Raw genomic sequence first — 17,196 nt, 5'->3', positions numbered from 1 at the left:
GATTATGAATGTTTAACTGCTGCCTACCAACCAACCACACATTTGGCCATTTCCTTTCATCTTGTGAAGATAAACTGATTTTCTCCAGTAATTACCCACTTCCTTTTCTGGATGGTTCTGGGCCCTAATTTACCTCAACAGAATGCTATGTAATAAATTATTTTTTTTAAAGTGTACCTGCTTTATTTGAATCTCTTTGAATCTTTATTAATATTTAAATGCATATGGTTATATATATATCAGTAGTGTACAACTTCTTTGCCCCAAATGATCACACACGGCAGTGCAGAGGCACATCTCAGTGGTGGACAGCCCCGGCCCCCCTCCCCACCTTGTGCATCATATTCACCATCAGAACTGCACTATCCCCAGCCTGCCAAACAGCTGCTCGGCAGGCTGGGGAAAATCTTATATATATGGAAGCCCAATCATGGCAGAGAGATAGCAACACTCAGAAGTAAAGGCTGCTTGGTCACCTATGCAAGACACACTTGAAGGTCCCCAAGGGCTGCATGTGGCCCCCAAGTGGTGAGTTGAGCACATGAGGTCTAAAGACTTACTTCATTGTCACAAAATGGGCAGATTAAAGCTATTTTAGGTTTATTACAAATTATATAAATACTATAAAATACAGTAAACTATTTATAGATACTGTGGCCATTTATAGATCTGGCCACTGTGGCCCTAACAGTTACTATTTAGTTTGTAACAGTATGGAATGGGGATGTCAGTGGTATAAAGACAGCAGAGAGTCAGGCAAGTCAGTGACCTGTGGCTACAATTAACAGACTCCCTTCCTGACTTATTTTGGCATTTGCCCTTGCACATTACTTTTAACTGAACCAAAGCACTGTACTATAGCACTGTTATACATGGAACTGCCTCTGAAGATGGTTTGGAAACTTCACTGGTGCAGAATTTGGCAGCCAGGTTGCTCACCAGGACAAGAGGTTTCAGCATATTGCATCAATCCTGGCCCAACTGCACTGGGTGACAATTAGTTTCCAGGCCCAATTCAAAGTGCTGGTTTTGACCAATATTGTGAACCACCTTGTGATCTTTGGCTGAAGGGCAGTATAGAGATATAATTAATAATAATATCTTATTCTGACAAGTATCAGCTCTTCTAAGGTATCAAGCATTTATGAGGTCTTTTTAAGCATAGCAGCCTGGGAAGCAAGGTCACTTACATGGTGTGAATATCAGTTAGCTTTGCCAGTACCCACTGAGCGTCTTGGGCTTGCGGGTTGGAAGGTCACGTTTCTCTGTCCCCACTTCTGCCAACCTAGCAGTTTGAAAGCACACCAGTGCAAGTAGATACATAGGTATTGCTTTGGCAGGAAAGTAAAAGCATTTCCATGCTTTATGGTGTTCCATTGCACCAGAAGCTGTTTAATCATGCTGGCCATAAGACCTGGAAAGCTGTCTGTGGACAAACACCGGCTCCCTCGGCTTGAAGCTTTGACTGGACTTAACTGTCCAGGGATCCTTTACCTTTACACTTTGCCAGTGTTATTTTCTTTTAATGGCTTGCTATACTGTCTGAGGGAACTTTATGATGACAATGCAACCCCAAATTGTAAGGGCAATTTGGGTCTCTCACCCACCCCCCTTTTCCTGATGCCATCTTTCCAGTTCAATTACTGGAGACATTTTCAAGGAGAGAAGTCACAAAAAGTTCAGCGGGTGTAGGATTGTAGCCTCTCAAAGAATTCAGTGGGACTTCTGAGTAAACCTAAATAGTATTGCAGCGTTGGGTTTCATGAGGATCATAGAGAGACAAAATAGGAGATTGGAATCATGGGCTAGATGTTTGGAAAATGCTGGATGGTGTAATAATGTTGGAGAAATGTACAGAGGGGAGATCTGCTGACTGGAACAAGCCCTGGTAATTTTATTATAGGAATCACAGTCTCTTGGTTGTGCAGGGTTTTCATCTGGCCAGGCTTGCTTTTTGTTCTGTTAATACTAAAGTTGTAATCCTGTAATTACATAAGAAGCTGCTGGATCAGGCCAAATGCCCATTTAGTCCAGCATCCTGATTTCACAGTGCCTGTGTGAAGCCCACAGGCATGCATACTTGGCAGTCAACTCTGATGATCTTTTATTTTTATTCAATTATTTCTGGATTAAATGAAAGCAAAGTGAAACAAACAAAAAAAAAATTTCCAAAATTAAGAGGGCGGCTTTAATGCACAGCTTCAAAGAATGAATGTCTAATTCCTCTGGTCGTGGAGAGTAAATACGTTTTCATTATCAGTATTGTTGATTGGTGTTTACAAGGGTGGGGTGGGCTGTCCCGCCTTCACTTCGGAACACGGGCGTTCGCCTGCGTGGCGAAACATCCACTCGCCCTGGGTGCTTGGACGCCTGATGCGGCCGGATCGCTCGCTTTTAGGTTTGCCACCCAGCTAAACCCCACTCATATCAAAGGCTGAAGAACTTGTGTGTATGGGTTCTTCTGGCGCCCTTTCGCTTTGATTTCGGGGCGCTGAGGGGGTTAGCAATAGGACTCTCCGATAGGGGGCGCGCCTCCTTCCCGCCATGCGTGCTGGACCAAGTCAGAAGTAAGTGTATTCGAGGCTAGCGCTTCTGGACGTCGTGTGACAGGAGCCGCTGGCCGGTGAAACGAGAAAGGAGCCATGCAGGCTTCCCTCCTTTCTTCCCTCCCTCCCGGGGCGACTGCCCCAGCCGGTCTTCTCAGGCGTAACTCCTGGCAAGAAGCGCCAATACACCTGCCCGCTGCCCTCTCTCCCTCCTCCCCAATGGCCACGGGCTTTTGGACATAACGTGGCCCGCGCCTGGTTTTCTTTTCCGGAGACAGGTGGCCACCAAGAGAGAAGCCACGTTGCCACAGCTCGGAGGGTATTTGCTTTGACCCTGGGCAAGTTGAGTCACCACAGCTGTCCCAGTGCCCCGGCCCGTTAGCTAGTTCAGACACCAAACCCCAGCCTGCCCCGCTCGCGCAATATAGTTGCCCGAGGCCCTGGCCTCGGCGGCCCCATGACGTCATCCCGGAGCGAGAGGTGGGGGGGAAGAGTTCGTTTTGCCTCTCCCAACATGGCGCCGCTGCTGTCGCGTTGCTAGAGACGCTCTGCGGTCGCGACTCGGAAGGAGGAGAGGGGAGGGGGGCGCGGCGGGAGCGGCGCAGGCAGCTGGGCTGGCCGGGTAGAGAAAGGGAGGGAGTTGGTGGGACGGAGCGGGGAGTGGTGGCGCGGGGGGAGAAGCTGAAAGAGAGGAGGAGGATTTAAAGGAGCCATGTCCCCGGCGCGGCGGCCTCGGCTGCTGCTGCTGAAGAGGCCGGAGCCGGGTGGAGGGCAGAAGCGGAGGGTGCAGCGGGGCTGCCGAGGGGGAACGAGAAAGCCCTGAGCACCCAGCGCGGGGCGGCGGCGGCGGCAGCACTGGGCGCAAGATGGTGAGTGCGCCCCGGCGAGGCTGGGAAAGGAGGACCTGACCGGAGGGGATGGAGCCAGGAGGGGACGAGGAGGCGGTGCCTAGGAGGAGGGCAAGTGACAGGGAAGGAGGGAGGAGGAGGGAAGGAGCGCCCGTGAATGAGCCTTGCTGTCAGGGAGGTAAGTGACAGGTAGGCCACGAGCCGGGCGGGAGCTCCGGCTGCTCTTCCCCCCTGGAGCGGAGCGGAGTGGGGAGGTCAAGTGCTGGGGAGTCCGAATGGGGCAGGTGGAAGGTGGCAGGTGCCCGCTCTCGAGGAGGCTTGGGCGGCGAGGCACACCCGAGAGGGTTGCAGGTGACTGGGGGGAGGCGCCCGGGAAGGCGGACAGGTGCCGGGGAAGGGGGAAGGTGTCCGTCGAAGGACTTCCGAGCGGCAGGCGGGTCACAGGTGTGCGTGGAGTGATGGGCATCCGGACCTGGCATCAGGTGATGAGACTGAGCGGGATGCTCATGAAGGGACACACACCCTCTGCGTGGGTGAGTGGGGTGGTAGTGCTTAGGGTGGGGGCATGAATGATTCCCAAGGTACTTCAGCAAGTCAGTGTTTCCTTTGGGAGGAGAGGAAATGAGCCTCGAGGGGGGTGGGACAAGAGAAGACACCTGCCTTTTGCTTGACCCAAAGATCCAAGAGTTTGGGGGCTTCATTGTAAAAAAGCCACAGTCTTCTCCTTGGCACAGTTCCTCGGTGTTGTCATGTTCTGTTACATGAAGTTATACTTGTGAGAAATGGATGAGCTTGAACTAGTGCAATACACGGAACTGCTGCACCCATTAGGATGAGGACTCACAGACATAGCTTGTCTTTGATAGGTCTACTTTGTGTCAGATGTCTGCCTCTTTCCCCCCTCTTTAAGTTGCTGTACTTGATTACCTGAGAGAGTTAGCCCCATTGCACTCTGTGGGACTTGCAACACAATCCTATACATGTCCACTAAGAAGTAAGTTTCCTATCCATTGATAGTGGTAATTTATTTGGTGCGTGCTCTCACTTGGGCAATTTGCCAAAGGTTTGCTGCTGCAGCAAATCAAAGAATCGGTTAGGACAGTGCTTAAGACTATTATCCTAAACCTACTTACTTGGAAGGAAGACCAATAGAAATTATTGTGACTGTGCTGAGTAAGCATTGTTTCTATCAGGTTGTGAAATATGATGCCTTGGACAATATTGGTGCACTTTAAAATGTTTTGAAGTTAATATGGGGTGAGGCATTTTCTGCTTAAATTATTATATTGCGTTTATCTGTACCATACCCAGATGTCTTCCTGTGTTAAGTGGTTATGTCATTTGCAGACCTTAGTTTCCGTATTTTCAGCTGGCACTGTCCATTGGAAAGGAAGTAGTCGGATGCTGAAGGTGAAATAGAACAGGTAGTGCCAGAACTGTTGAGAGTACTTGGATGCATCTTAACCTGTGTACAGTGAGAGTGAAAGGCATGCTTAGTGACGGAGATAGAAGAACTGCATAATGAATATTTTTTCAGGGAGATAGTATGTATTGTTGATTTTTGGCACCATTGGTGTTGGGATGTGGAGTGAGACAAAATGTATACCTCCCTTAATTACATGCAAAAAGCAGTAAAATGAGACTTAGTAATCTGCAGCAAAGGATTGCTTTACTGAACATGGCCAGAAGAAAGGTTCAGTGCTGCCTGTTGGAATTTGGAAAAGTTATAACATTCAGGATGAACTATTTGAACCTTAAAATATATAGTCCACCACATTACATGCATTTGCCTATGTAGTTTTAGATGAGTTTCAGGGGTATGGCCATGTTAATTTGTAGCAGCAAAATCTATGAATAATTTTGTGGCAATTTAAAAGACTAACATCTATTATAGCATAAGCTTTTGTGGACTAGTCCACTTCATCTGACCAGTCTCTGATGAATATTCATTGCCATTGATTAGTTCAATTAACCAATTAATACTTGTAGCTGTGATAGCTCAAGTCGGTAGAACATGAAACTCTTCATCTCAGCATCAGAGGTTTGAGTCCCACATTGGACAAAAGATTCCTGCATGGCAGAGGGTTGGACTAGATGATCCTCATGATCGCTTCCAATTCTACAATTCTGTGATTCTATGATACCCATATAATGCTCAGCTAAAAGACACAGTGACCTGGTTTACATGTCACACTAAGCCAAACCATGACTTAATGTGATCATGTAGGTGTGTCGGCTTCCAGAGAAGATAATGTGACTGCCTTGCTGCTCTTCCAGTCTTCCTGCTGCTATGTTGAGCTAAGCCATGGTTTAGCTTAGTGTGATGTGCAAGTCAGGCCAGTGTATGAGGACTGCTGTAATCCTAAAGGAATGAAAACTCTTAAAAAGATCTAAAACAGGCATTTACAGGGCATCCTATATGTAAAGGTTTGTCAGTGGTACCTTTTTAATTACTCCCAACAGACTGATAGTGAAGAGTGACTCCAAGTCTCCCTTACTGCAGGCTTGTAACTGTTTGCCTTTCTAGAAGTTACAGATTTAGGTCAAATAAGAGATGAAAAGTCCAGCTAGGGCTTAGAGTTTACTAAAGCTATCAGATTCCTTTGCTCTGCTCCTAGCTTTCATGTTTCTTATAGAGACACAGGCAGGAAAACAAGTAAGCTGTTGGGAGTCTTTTAGGAATAATGTGAGATGAGGTGAGTGGTAACTGGAGAGAAGTCTCTCTTGGTTGGGGAAGGCCCTCCACTTATGGAGTTCTCTGCCAAAGAGGTTTATCTAGTATGTATATTGTTATTTCTGCCGGACAGTTTTGACACTAATTGTTTTTAGTATATGGTTATTTTTATTGTTATAAACTTACTTGTGGGGGGAATAAACTGAAAAGCAGTACTGTATAGAAATATTAAAAGATAAGTAAATTGGTGGGGACAGGTAGAAACAGAATTTACTATTTGATTGCACACCTTGGAGAGTTGTTCTTTGCCTCTCGTGGGTGGCAGATTGCTTGACTGGTGATGGAAAACGGGGCTTCTTTTGCCTGCTAGTATTCCCTAGGCCTCTAACAGTTGCTTATTGGTTCCTCCATGATGTGTTACTGCAGAAATGTATGTAATGGGAAGACCTGCTAAGTAATAGATGAAGGCTCATATGTATGCATGCATTTGGCACTGAAGCTGTGGAATTAACTTCTTTTAAAAGAAAAGGCTTGTTTTTATTAAATTTAGAACTCAGTCTGCTTGCATGTTCAGGCTGTTGTTGATTAGCTATGCCCTGTGTATTTGAAGGCTTGTGATTGCAGCTGAAAGACTGAATGCATGGTATTTTCATTGTGACCAAGTTATTAAAACGCTTCATAACATTTTACTGTAATAGTAGCTCTGTTAATTGGCTTATGATGAAGATGGAAACCACAGGAGGGGAGGATGCTTTTGTGCTTGTGAGTTTCCCACGGGCATCCAGTTGGCCACTGTGAGAATAGGATGCTGGACTAGGTGGGCCCATTGGCCTGATTCAGCAGGCTCTCCTTATGTTTTGAAGATGAATTTCTGAGCTGAAATGCAGCAAGGTATAGAACAATATAGGCAGGTTATTTAGCATCTTCAGAAAAATAATATATGTGGAAGGGTTTCTGTGAACATGGCCCTATGTATGGTGCCAGAGAAAGAGAGCCCAAAGAGCACTTCTTTGTGTAAATTATCATACTTTCGGAGGCAAGAGACCACAGCTCCTGAAAAGATTCTTTGAAAACTCTTCTTGGATCTGTTCATAGTCTCTCTCTGCTCACATTGCCTAAGCCACAATGGGAAAATTCAGATTGTAACTTCTCTGGGGTTGAGGCATGTCTCCCCAGAGTAATGTCTGTAAAGAAACTTGTACATGGATAGTGTTACTTAAATAATTTTCTCAAATTCTTCATCAGATTGATTTTTCTCTTTCAAGTTGCATTGCTTCTATATACTGTACCACTAAATTAAACTGTCTAGAGGTCACTTGTGACAGAAAGTGGTACATAAAGGCATTCAACAAGACATGACAACTGTGGTCTGCTAACCAGGAAGTTTTACATACAAACACACACACACACACACACACACACACACACACACACACAGTTTGGGCTTTAGAAACAGAAATATCATTTCTAGGCTGCAATCTTGTGCACTCTAACCTGAGGAAAAATATAACGGGCCTTACTTCAGAGTAAACTTATATGCTATTGCAGTTTAGTTTCATTTAAATGGTTTTGATAATTGTACCTGCTCCAGCACGTTTTGGTGGATCCAGACTATAATAATCTTTAAATTGTGAACTTGTATTGCTGTGTGAAACCTTTCTGTGGAACTAATCCCATTCTTTTTCATTTTTTGTGTCTGTGTTTTTCTACAGTATCTGTGGCAAATGATGAAGTTTCTGTATTATATTTCTGAACTTAACCCTATAAAAGGCTGTTGTGGCAATTTTGAGTGCCTGAACTGTGCTTTTAATAACTGCCACTTTAGAAAAATTAATTACTCAGTAACTGCCAAAATAATTTCCTCCTTGAGTAATTTGCTCTGCTTCCTCCTGGCAAAGGTGCACAACAGAAGGAATTCTGGCAGTGCATCAGTCTACCTTGGCAAGTATTTTCTGTGCAATGATAGTTGTCAGAGGTAGCTTGTTGGTGGCATGGCCTGTTTAGTTCTTCAGCCTCAAAACCAGAAGAAGAACCTAATAGGGCAGGCAGTTTGAGAACCAAATTTGAGAACCAAATTGCCTCTCATGATTATGATGATGATGCCAGGCAAAGTATTTATGTATATAGACCTAATGTTATTGCTGCTCTTCTTCTGTAGCATCTTTGTGAACTAATACTGGATTTACAAGGTCACTCCTGGCACATGCCACAGTGTGACAGATTGGGAAGACATGTTTCAGGGTGATTATTGTGGCTCGTCTGGTGAATGTGTCATCCAGGAACAGCCTGTATGGAAGAAAGGTGCAACAAGTTTGTCACCTTGAGGAAAAAGACTTGCTAAGCTGTTGTCTCCTGTATTTTATCTTGCACCTCTCATGCACCAGCCACATGTGTTTACTTTGATTGCCATAGCCTCACTTATCACCACTTTTGGGCATCTATCTCCTCCTAGTGGTAACTACATTTGTTGCTCTGTTGCTTGCACTGGTTTGTGCACACTCTTCAGTGCTCACTGCTAAGTTACAGCACTTCTCGAGGTTCCAAATGGACATTCTGCATCTTGGCACTAGATTCTAGCAAGTACAGTAGAAAGAGAACAAATCTGGGCTCGATAGAAGTAGCCCTATAGGATAATAACATGATGCCTGTGGACTAGGCAACATGTAAGGGCCTCTTATGTCTGCTCTGCTAAAATATTATTAAATGAAGATAGTTCTCTGACTGACGAATTCATTTTGTTTTGTAATTAGTTAGTTCTTTCTGATTTGGGGTTTAAGCTTTTGAAGCATACTGTGGTCACTTCTTTTCCATTGCTAAATTTCTGGCTTGAATTTTAACCTAAAGTTCTTTCGCAGTTTCATTAAGTGTATTTTTTTTGGGGGGGGGGCCCTCTCTAAGTATTGGGAAGCCTGAGAGAAAAAAGTCTGTATAGAATTCTTAGCTGCCAGTGTATGCACATGTATGTGAAAACCCATGTCTACTTAGAAGTACAAATCCCGTTTCAAAGGAGCTTGCTCCTAGATAAGTGAGTATAGGCTTTCAGCCTGAGGCCCATTTACCTGTAAGTAAGCCGTGACGGGGTGAGCTCCCGTTGCTCGGTCCCAGCTCCTGCCAACCTAGCAGTTTGAAAGCATGCAGTGCAAGTAGATAAATAGGTACCTCTCCGGCTGGAAGGTAAAAGGCATTTCCGTGCGCTGCTCTGGTTCACCAGAAGCAGCTTAGTCATGCTGGCCACATGACCCGGAAACTGTACGGCGGCTCCCTCAGCCAGGCGAGATGAGCGCTGCAACCCCAGAGTTGTCTGCGACTGGACTTAACAGGGGTCCCTTTACCTTTACCTTTAAGTTGCAGTGAACCCAATGGCTTGAATATGGAGGAGTTCCCTTATGCTGGTAGGATCATCCTGTGATTATGGTTCTGCTCATGAGACTCTATAAACATGAAATGGACTGGGCTGTTAACAGTAGATTCCCAAATACTGTGATTCATTGACATTGTCTTGTTTGTTATGTGTCCTTTACCTGAGGACTGTGTGTATGTGGTAGTATATTTCATATTAATTGCTGAGGAAAGTTGTGAGGTAATCCAGAGTGCAAAATAATGATTTTGAAATTAAAGTTTTATAGAGAGCAAGTTGTATGTTCATGGCATGTGTTCTCCCCAGTCAGTTTTAATGTAGAATGACATTGGAACTGATAAATTTGGACAAAAATAATTTGTGTCTCACTGGTAGCTAGTTCAACTGGTCAGGGTGTGGGGTAGTTGAAGAGATAATAGGACTCGTAAGAGGGGCCCAGTGACAAGAGCATGTAGTGGATGTGCGTGAGAGATAATATATACACAGCCAGTTGTAGAAGAAAGGTGGTTTCTGTGCCGAGAATTAATTGGGATCTCTGAAACAAATAGGGGTTCTTATTAATAAATATATAAATATATTTAAACTAATAGGACATGTCTAAAATGCATTAATGAGTCCTGTATTTCTTGCTGTGTATGAAATTGGTTTCAGCATATTATTTTGTTCAGTGTGATAGTACCAGTTTGAAGGAATTGCCTGAACCCACAATGAACTCCATTATGTCTTGCTTTAAAATTTGTTTTATGAGGGTTTAGCTCAGTTCTGTAGGCCTGAAACTAGAAAGAGCAGCGTTGATAAGAAATGGCATAGTAGCTAGTTGGAAAACAGAAGATTTCACATAATTCGATAACAAACAGTGTAAATCCTGTGTGTAGGCATAGTCATTATGAGTATACAGAGGAAGGTAAAAGAAAATTCCCAAGAGCACATCCCTTGAATTATGATATCCCAAAGGTGGATTGCATCAATATGCTGTGAATGCTGTTTAGGGAAGCTTTTAATGTTTGATGAATTACTGTATTTTAATATTTTGTTGGAAGCCGCCCAGAGTGGCTGGGGAAGCCCAGCCAGATGGGCGGGATATAAATAACAAATTATTATTATTATTATTATTTATTATTATTATTTATTTCTGTTGATGCTGATCTGAGTTGGCTTCATTGTTGCAGACCAGCCCACAATTCAGCAGATTCCTCTCTTTCCCATCACCCCATGATGGTAATGTCTTTTGCTTATTTATGTGGAATGCTTTGCCCTTGCATCCCATTACAGCTGTTGAACCGTGGATCCTATCAGGTGTCGTGTAAGGCAGTGTTCTCTAAAGTGAGGTCCCCAGATGCTGTTGGACTACAACTCCCATCAGGGTTGGTGGGAGTTGTAGTCCAACAGCCAAGATAAAAGAAAACTGTTGTAAGGGAAGTAGGGTATCCCTGTGGACCTGGTGAACATAAGTGTTATACAGTTACCCTTCCTTGTTTTCACTTGCACTCAATGCAACCATTCTCCTCTGAGGAGATGACTTGATTTGTGAGCATAGATTGCAGTGATACAATTTAATGCTTGTGCTGCAGCACTATTAGTGCCTCAAGTTCCCATTCAGAAACATCTTGGCAACGGCTAAAATGTGGTTAAGACACATTTTTCATTAAGGATGCGGAGAAGTCTATAGAGCTCATCCCGCTGTTATTTTATAGTGAAGGTATGGACCTACTCTTAAATCCCAAACTAGATAATTCATTGTGGACAATCTTCCTGGCAAGTTCCAGAAGGATAGTCATGGTAGTCAGTTGTAGGGGGGGAAACCCCCTATGACTCTTTGATTGTGATAATAAGAACATTTAGAGATCAGCTGGATCAAGCCAAAGGACCACCTAGTCCAGCACTGTGGCCAAACACAGGGGCCTATTCTGGGAAGTTTAGACTCGGTATCTGAGTGCAGTAACACTCTCCCCACCGTTGGTTCACAACAACTGCCATTCAAAGCATACTGCCTCTTGGCAGTGGAGGTAGAACATGACAATTATGGCTAATAGCCACTGTTGCCAAATAACGAGAAAGCCCAAAGCATGATATAATACCACTTAGAATTGGTGTGAAAAACCTGTAGGCTTCCACATGATGTTCAGGCGCCATCACGGCTAGTGGTCAAAAATGAGGAGACCTGTAGACAAACCACATTTAGAGGCCCACAGGTTTGCAATCCCTCACAAAGGTTATAGTGGCTTCAAGGCTGCTGAGTCAGGGACTGAGCTGGCACCACAGGACTGATTCAGACTTGTTACTGGGTCATGGCCAGACCTGCCAGCCTTCCTGTCCAGTCTGGGCATGCTACAACCTACTACTACTACCTGTTTGACATGCTGCAGGTTGGCCACCCTCTGTCCTACAGTGAAGTTGAGGTTAATATGTTTTTCATTTTTCATATTTTTCATTTTCTTGTAGCATGCTAGTCTGTTGAAATAGGAATTGTGCTCCACACCAGAAATGTGAGCTGTTCTTAGGCCTTAGCTACAATTTTTTAAGCATTTGTTATATAAATTCAGAAGCTGTTGAGTGTACTGCATCTTAACCAAAATGTCTGAAAAGGACTTGTGTGAAATTTAGTCTTTTGAACATTTTGTCACTTTTTTATTATAGGTTGTCTGGCAGTAATTGATGCAAATCCACCCAAAGCCTTGATGTTTGGTTTGTCAAATTGACACGGTGAAATCCACAAGGAATGGAGAAAGCTATTCCCACTGCTTTATCAGAACAGCAGAAAGAGCACAAGGATGATGGAGAAAATACTGCACCAATGTCCCTGGTGTCAAAAAAAGAGGATTTTGCTGCCCTTGAGTGCCCTCAAGGTGAAGAAAGAATAACTGCCTTTATTAAAGATGCAAAAACATCTCTGGAAAATGTGGCTTTGGTGGGGGCGTCAAAGGAAGGGGAGATTGTTCTCAAGAAGACTGTCCCTGGTTCTTCAGAGAAACTAGAAGCAGCAAGTAGAGAGGGGAAAGTGACGGATGAGATGTGTAACCGTAAAGAGGAGCCCAGCTTTTTGACACCATTTACTCATCAACAGCCAGATGCTGCTTTGGAAGCCTGTAAAGTGACTGGTAAGTCCAGTGCATTGTAATGTCAGGCACTTTCTTAAAAAAAACAAAGCAAAACAACTTTTATAGGTTTGTTTCTTTCAAGGTAGATAAAAGGTAGAGGCCAGGCAGGCCTCTGAGATGAAAGTGAAGAAATATCAGCCTAGAGAATCGTCTGAAGCCACTGCGAGATGGTTTTGTTGCTGTGACTAATTGCATCCAAGTAGAAGACTGTGCACTTCCTTCAGTGCAATGTGTGAAGTGGCCTGTAATATGTTTGCTTGTGACATATAGAAAGAGGATCAAAATGGATCTCAAGAGTTCAGCAGCCTAGTTGTAACTTGTGAGTTCAGCACCACAGACAGGGGTCTGAATTTAAGTGGTGCATGGTAGAAAGCCCTAGCCCAATAACTGTTTTATGCAGACTAATACTCTGAAGTATTTACAGTATATCATAAGTTTGTCAAAGCTGTGACGCTAATAGTATCCTTTGACTTCATATGCCAACTGTGCAAGTAAAAATGGCTGTTTTGCGCTTTAGCCGTTTGGGCATGCATGTTTTAACTGATAGTCCTCTTTATGCCTATTTAAGGTAAATAGCCTGTAGCACTGTGCAGTGGTACATTCCAAGGAAAACTGTGAAAGACAAATGTTTAAAAGAAGTACATACAACAGAAATTGTCCTTATCCCGTGTATGTAATTGAGACTGTGAGAAGGCTGCAACAGGTGCAGTGCTTCCTGCTCCTCCTGAGCTTTGCCACTTTCCCCTCTGCTACAAATGGCTGATTTGCCATTTTCCTCTGCTGCCGTTTGTGGTGTTCTTTGTCTATGAGACACGTGCACAACATAGGAATATGCTGAGGTGACATCGAACACTTCTGTAGTTCCACAGGAATGCAGAAGAATCTGCTCTCATTCCGAGTGCAGAGTACATTTTCTAAAAGAACTTAGACATTGGAAGCACTTACTTACGAAGAACAAACATACTGTACAGTAAGTAAACGTGACTCTGTAAACACAGCATTTCCCCCCAGAGAGTGCCATGAATTGCTGTTGTGACCACAGTGTGGAATGTGTCAGAGGCATTCACTGAATGTTGTTACTGATGAGCAGCATAACGCCTTGACATTCTCTGTGCCTGCTGTTTTGTGAATCATTGAGTTCTTTGGAGGCTGGGTACCCATCTGTATGTTTGAAGTGCTTAAAAGAAAATCAAAACTCTGCTCAAATGTTCCTTGTATTGTATGCCAAGGAAAGCTGAATCCTACAACTTGTATGAAATTCACACATTTGGTGGTGTTGGCTTATTCCTGGTTACCTAGCTTGTTTTGTTTCTGTTAGTCATGAAGGAGGACAGAGAAATATGTATAGCATGAAACAACAGCCTTACCTCAGCACTGTATCTATTTTTTATTTTTTTTTTGCCTGTGCTGTGGTTTGCTCTTGGGGTGGATTTTTTTTTTTTGGGGGGGGTGCGGTTAGTCCTGTGGGTTAGGAGTGGGTCACCCCTGCACAAGACATTCTGTTTCTGACACTTCAGTTTTATATCATCTTCTTGGGCTATACAGCAGTATTAACTAGCTTGGACATGGCTGATGCTGTGACCTGCTCTTTTCTCAATAACATACTGTGTTGCACCACTGGCATTTGTTTCTTAGGAGATTGCCATGTTCATAGGTTCCTTTCAGGGATAAATATTGTCAAGGTCCCGATGATAGTCAGTACTGCCATCAGTGGTATAGTGCTAAATGATGAAGTGCAATCCCTTCACGACAATCCCTGTAACCAATGCTGACGTCAATTCCAAGCTAGCTTTTTATTCGTAACCACCCTCCAGTCCTATGACAATTTCTGCTGGACTTGGAAGGTTCCTTTCTATTTTATGGCCTACTGGTTGGCCATAATAAAGGGATTTCAGAATTTTCCAAAATAACATGGCAGCTTAACCCTTAGATGTTTGTTCTAATACAACCCACCTCTTTCTATGCTTAGTTTCTTAGTTTCTGAGAAGACTAGAGTGTATTTATTTGGCATGCAGAGGATTGGCAGATAGTGCCCCAGGAGTTGATATTGTCATCCCTACTGTGACATAAGTGGCAGTGTTTTTGTCCTTGCTCCACTACACCACTGACTGCCATCCTGGTATTTCAGTTATAACAGATATCTGTCATGGATGGTATCTCAGTTATGACAGATGAGAATTACCGTATTTGTCGCACGATTGGACGCACCGGACCATAGGACGCACCTAGTTTTCACGGGGGGAAATCAAGGAAAAAATATGATCCCCCCCCCCGCAGCTCTGGGAGCAGTGGACAGGCTGCACGCAGCCTGTGCGCTACTCCAAGACCTTCTCCCTGCTTTTGCGGGAGGTGGCGGAATTCCCCCACCTCCTGCAAAAGCCCACAGGAGCCGTGCGCGACTCCTGCGGGCTTTTCGACCAGGAGGGAGAAGGGACTGAAACGGCCAGTCAGTCCCTTCTCCCTCCTTGGGGAAAAGCCCCCAAGAGCTGCTAGCTCTTTAAAGGCTGCGCGGCTCCTGCGGGCTTTTCTGCGAGGTGGGGGAATTCCCCCACCTCCTAGAAAAGCCAGCAAAGCCGCGCAGCCCCTTTAAAGAGCGCACGGCTTTTGCCTGCTTTTGCGGGAGGTGGGGGAATTCCCCCATCTCCCGCAAAAGCCCACAGGAGGGAGAAGGGACGGACTCGGCCAGTCAGTCCCTTCTCCCTCCTTGGGGAAAAGCCCCCAAGAGCTGCGCGCTCTTTAAAGGCTGCGCGGCTCTTGCAGGCTTTTCTGCGAGGTGGGGGAATTCCCCCACCTCGCAGAAAAGCCTGCAAGAGCCGCGCAGCCTTTAAAGAGCGCACGGCTTTTGCCTGCTTTTGCGGGAGGTGGGGGAATTCCCCCATCTCCCGCAAAAGCCCGCAGGAGGGAGAAGGGACTGACTCTGCCAGTCAGTCCCTTCTCCCTCCTTGAGGAAAAGCCCCCAAGAGCCGCTCGCTCTTTAAAGGGTGCGCGGCTCCTGCGGGCTTTTCTAGGAGGTGGGGGAATTCCCCCACCTCCTAGAAAAGCCAGCAGAAGCCATGGAGCCCCTTTAAAGAGCCTGCTTTTGCGGGAGGTGGGGGAATTCCCCCATCTCCCGCAAAAGCCCACAGGAGGGTTGGAGAGTAGCGGGAAGGCGTCGCGCGCCTCCCCGCTGCCCCCCATCCTCTGGGGCTGGCGATGGGGGAAGCGCTGCTTTCCCCACCGCCAGCCTCAAAGAGCAGACTTTCCTGGCTTCAGCGGAAGCAATGTGAAGCCTCCGGAGCGCAGGCTTCGGAGGCTTTGCCTTGCTATCGCTGAAGCCAGGGAGCCTGCATTCGCTCCATAGGACGCACACACATTTCCCCTTCATTTTTGGAGGGGAAAAAGTGCGTCCTATAGAGCGAAAAATACGGTAATCTGAACACATTAGATGAGTTGGGCATTGGAGAAGAAAATAGTAGGCCAATTGTGTTCAAGGAACAGGTGTGCTTAAACAAAATAGCAAGTATGATGTGAATCCTCCAGAAGAACAGTTCTAGGAAGGGAATGGTCACTAGCAAAATAAGGCAGCTTAACTACTGAGTGTTTGGTGGCCTGCAAGAAGCAGGTTTGCCTGGTCATTATTGCTTTTGCTTTGACTGCTCAGTAAACCTGCTGGGCATGCTGTGGGGTTAACTGCTAGGGCTTTGAAGTAAGGCAAGAAACTTCAGCACTCCATACAGGTGACAGCATATGCACTGAGTTGGGTCACACAAAGGTGTGTAGCGTTCAGCCTTTAGTTTCATTATCTTTTTTTTTTTTATAAAATTTTTATTGGTTTTTTAACACATAATAATAGACAATACAAAACAATACAAAAACAAACAAACATATAAACATGTATAATTTCTTCACATTTTTTCTTAAACCTTCTTTCATCGACTTCCTCATACCTCCCCTTTCTGCATCCCTGTTTTAAAGTTTTCCAGCAAGCCCCAATGTCAACTATAACACTTTTTTCCCCTTTGAATCCTTTTTCTCATATCCAATTATTTGTCCCCGCAATTCTGTTTTACCTGACCCAAAACATTTTAGCATTCATTAATTTTGCAACAGTTCTTGAGATAAACTTTAAATTTCTTCCAATCTTCTTCCACCGTCTCTCTCCCTTGGTCGCGGATTCTGCCAGTCATCTCCGCCAGTCCCATGTAGTCAATCACCTTGGTCTGCCATTCTTCCAGTGTGGGTAGTTCTTGTGTCTTCCAGTACTTTGCTAGAAGTACTCTTGCTGCTGTTGTAGCATACATAAAAAACGTCCTATCTTTCCTTGATACCAATTGGCCCACCATGCCCAGGAGAAAGGCTTCTGGTTTCTTCACAAATGTGCATTTAAGCACCTTCTTCATTTCATTATAAATCATTTCCCAGAAGACCTTAATCCTTGGGCACGTCCACCAAAGGTGGTAAAAGGTACCTTCAGTTTCCTTACATTTCCAACATTTATTATTGGGCGTGTGGTAAATTTTTGCAAGCTTGACTGGAGTCATGTACCACCTATAGATCATTTTCATAATGTTTTCTCTTAAGGCATTACATGCCGTAAACTTTATACCGGTGGTCCATAACTGTTCCCAGTCAGCAAACATAATGTCATGACCAATATCTTGTGCCCATTTAATCATAGCTGATTTAACCGTCT

At 44.7% G+C, this 17,196-nt stretch overlaps 1 protein-coding gene across 18 annotated transcripts in view; it reads left to right on the top strand.

Moving 5' to 3' along the window:
* The first annotated feature begins 2,156 nt into the window (after nt 1-2,156).
* The window catches only part of WIZ (WIZ zinc finger), a 59,039-nt gene continuing 43,999 nt past the window's right edge, over nt 2,157-17,196 (top strand). For 10 of the 18 annotated variants that reach the window (XR_014544231.1, XM_083597647.1, XM_083597644.1 and 7 more), the window contains exons 1-2: nt 3,525-3,572; nt 12,064-12,524. Coding sequence is in view for 17 of the 18 variants with exons in the window: in XM_083597647.1 (XP_083453773.1) it covers nt 12,146-12,524 (379 nt within the window). In the remaining variant the exon portion in view is untranslated. Of the gene's footprint in view, nt 2,568-3,121; nt 3,416-3,524; nt 3,573-3,855; nt 3,877-12,063; nt 12,525-17,196 lie in introns of those variants that run through there. The other 8 variants (XM_083597652.1, XM_083597640.1, XM_083597648.1 and 5 more) reach the window with 5 other exon arrangements.

Source organism: Podarcis filfolensis (genome assembly GCF_964270895.1).
Source record: "Podarcis filfolensis genome assembly, chromosome: 2".
Taxonomy (NCBI): domain Eukaryota; kingdom Metazoa; phylum Chordata; class Lepidosauria; order Squamata; family Lacertidae; genus Podarcis; species Podarcis filfolensis.
This window is presented reverse-complemented; position numbering and strand designations above follow the sequence as displayed.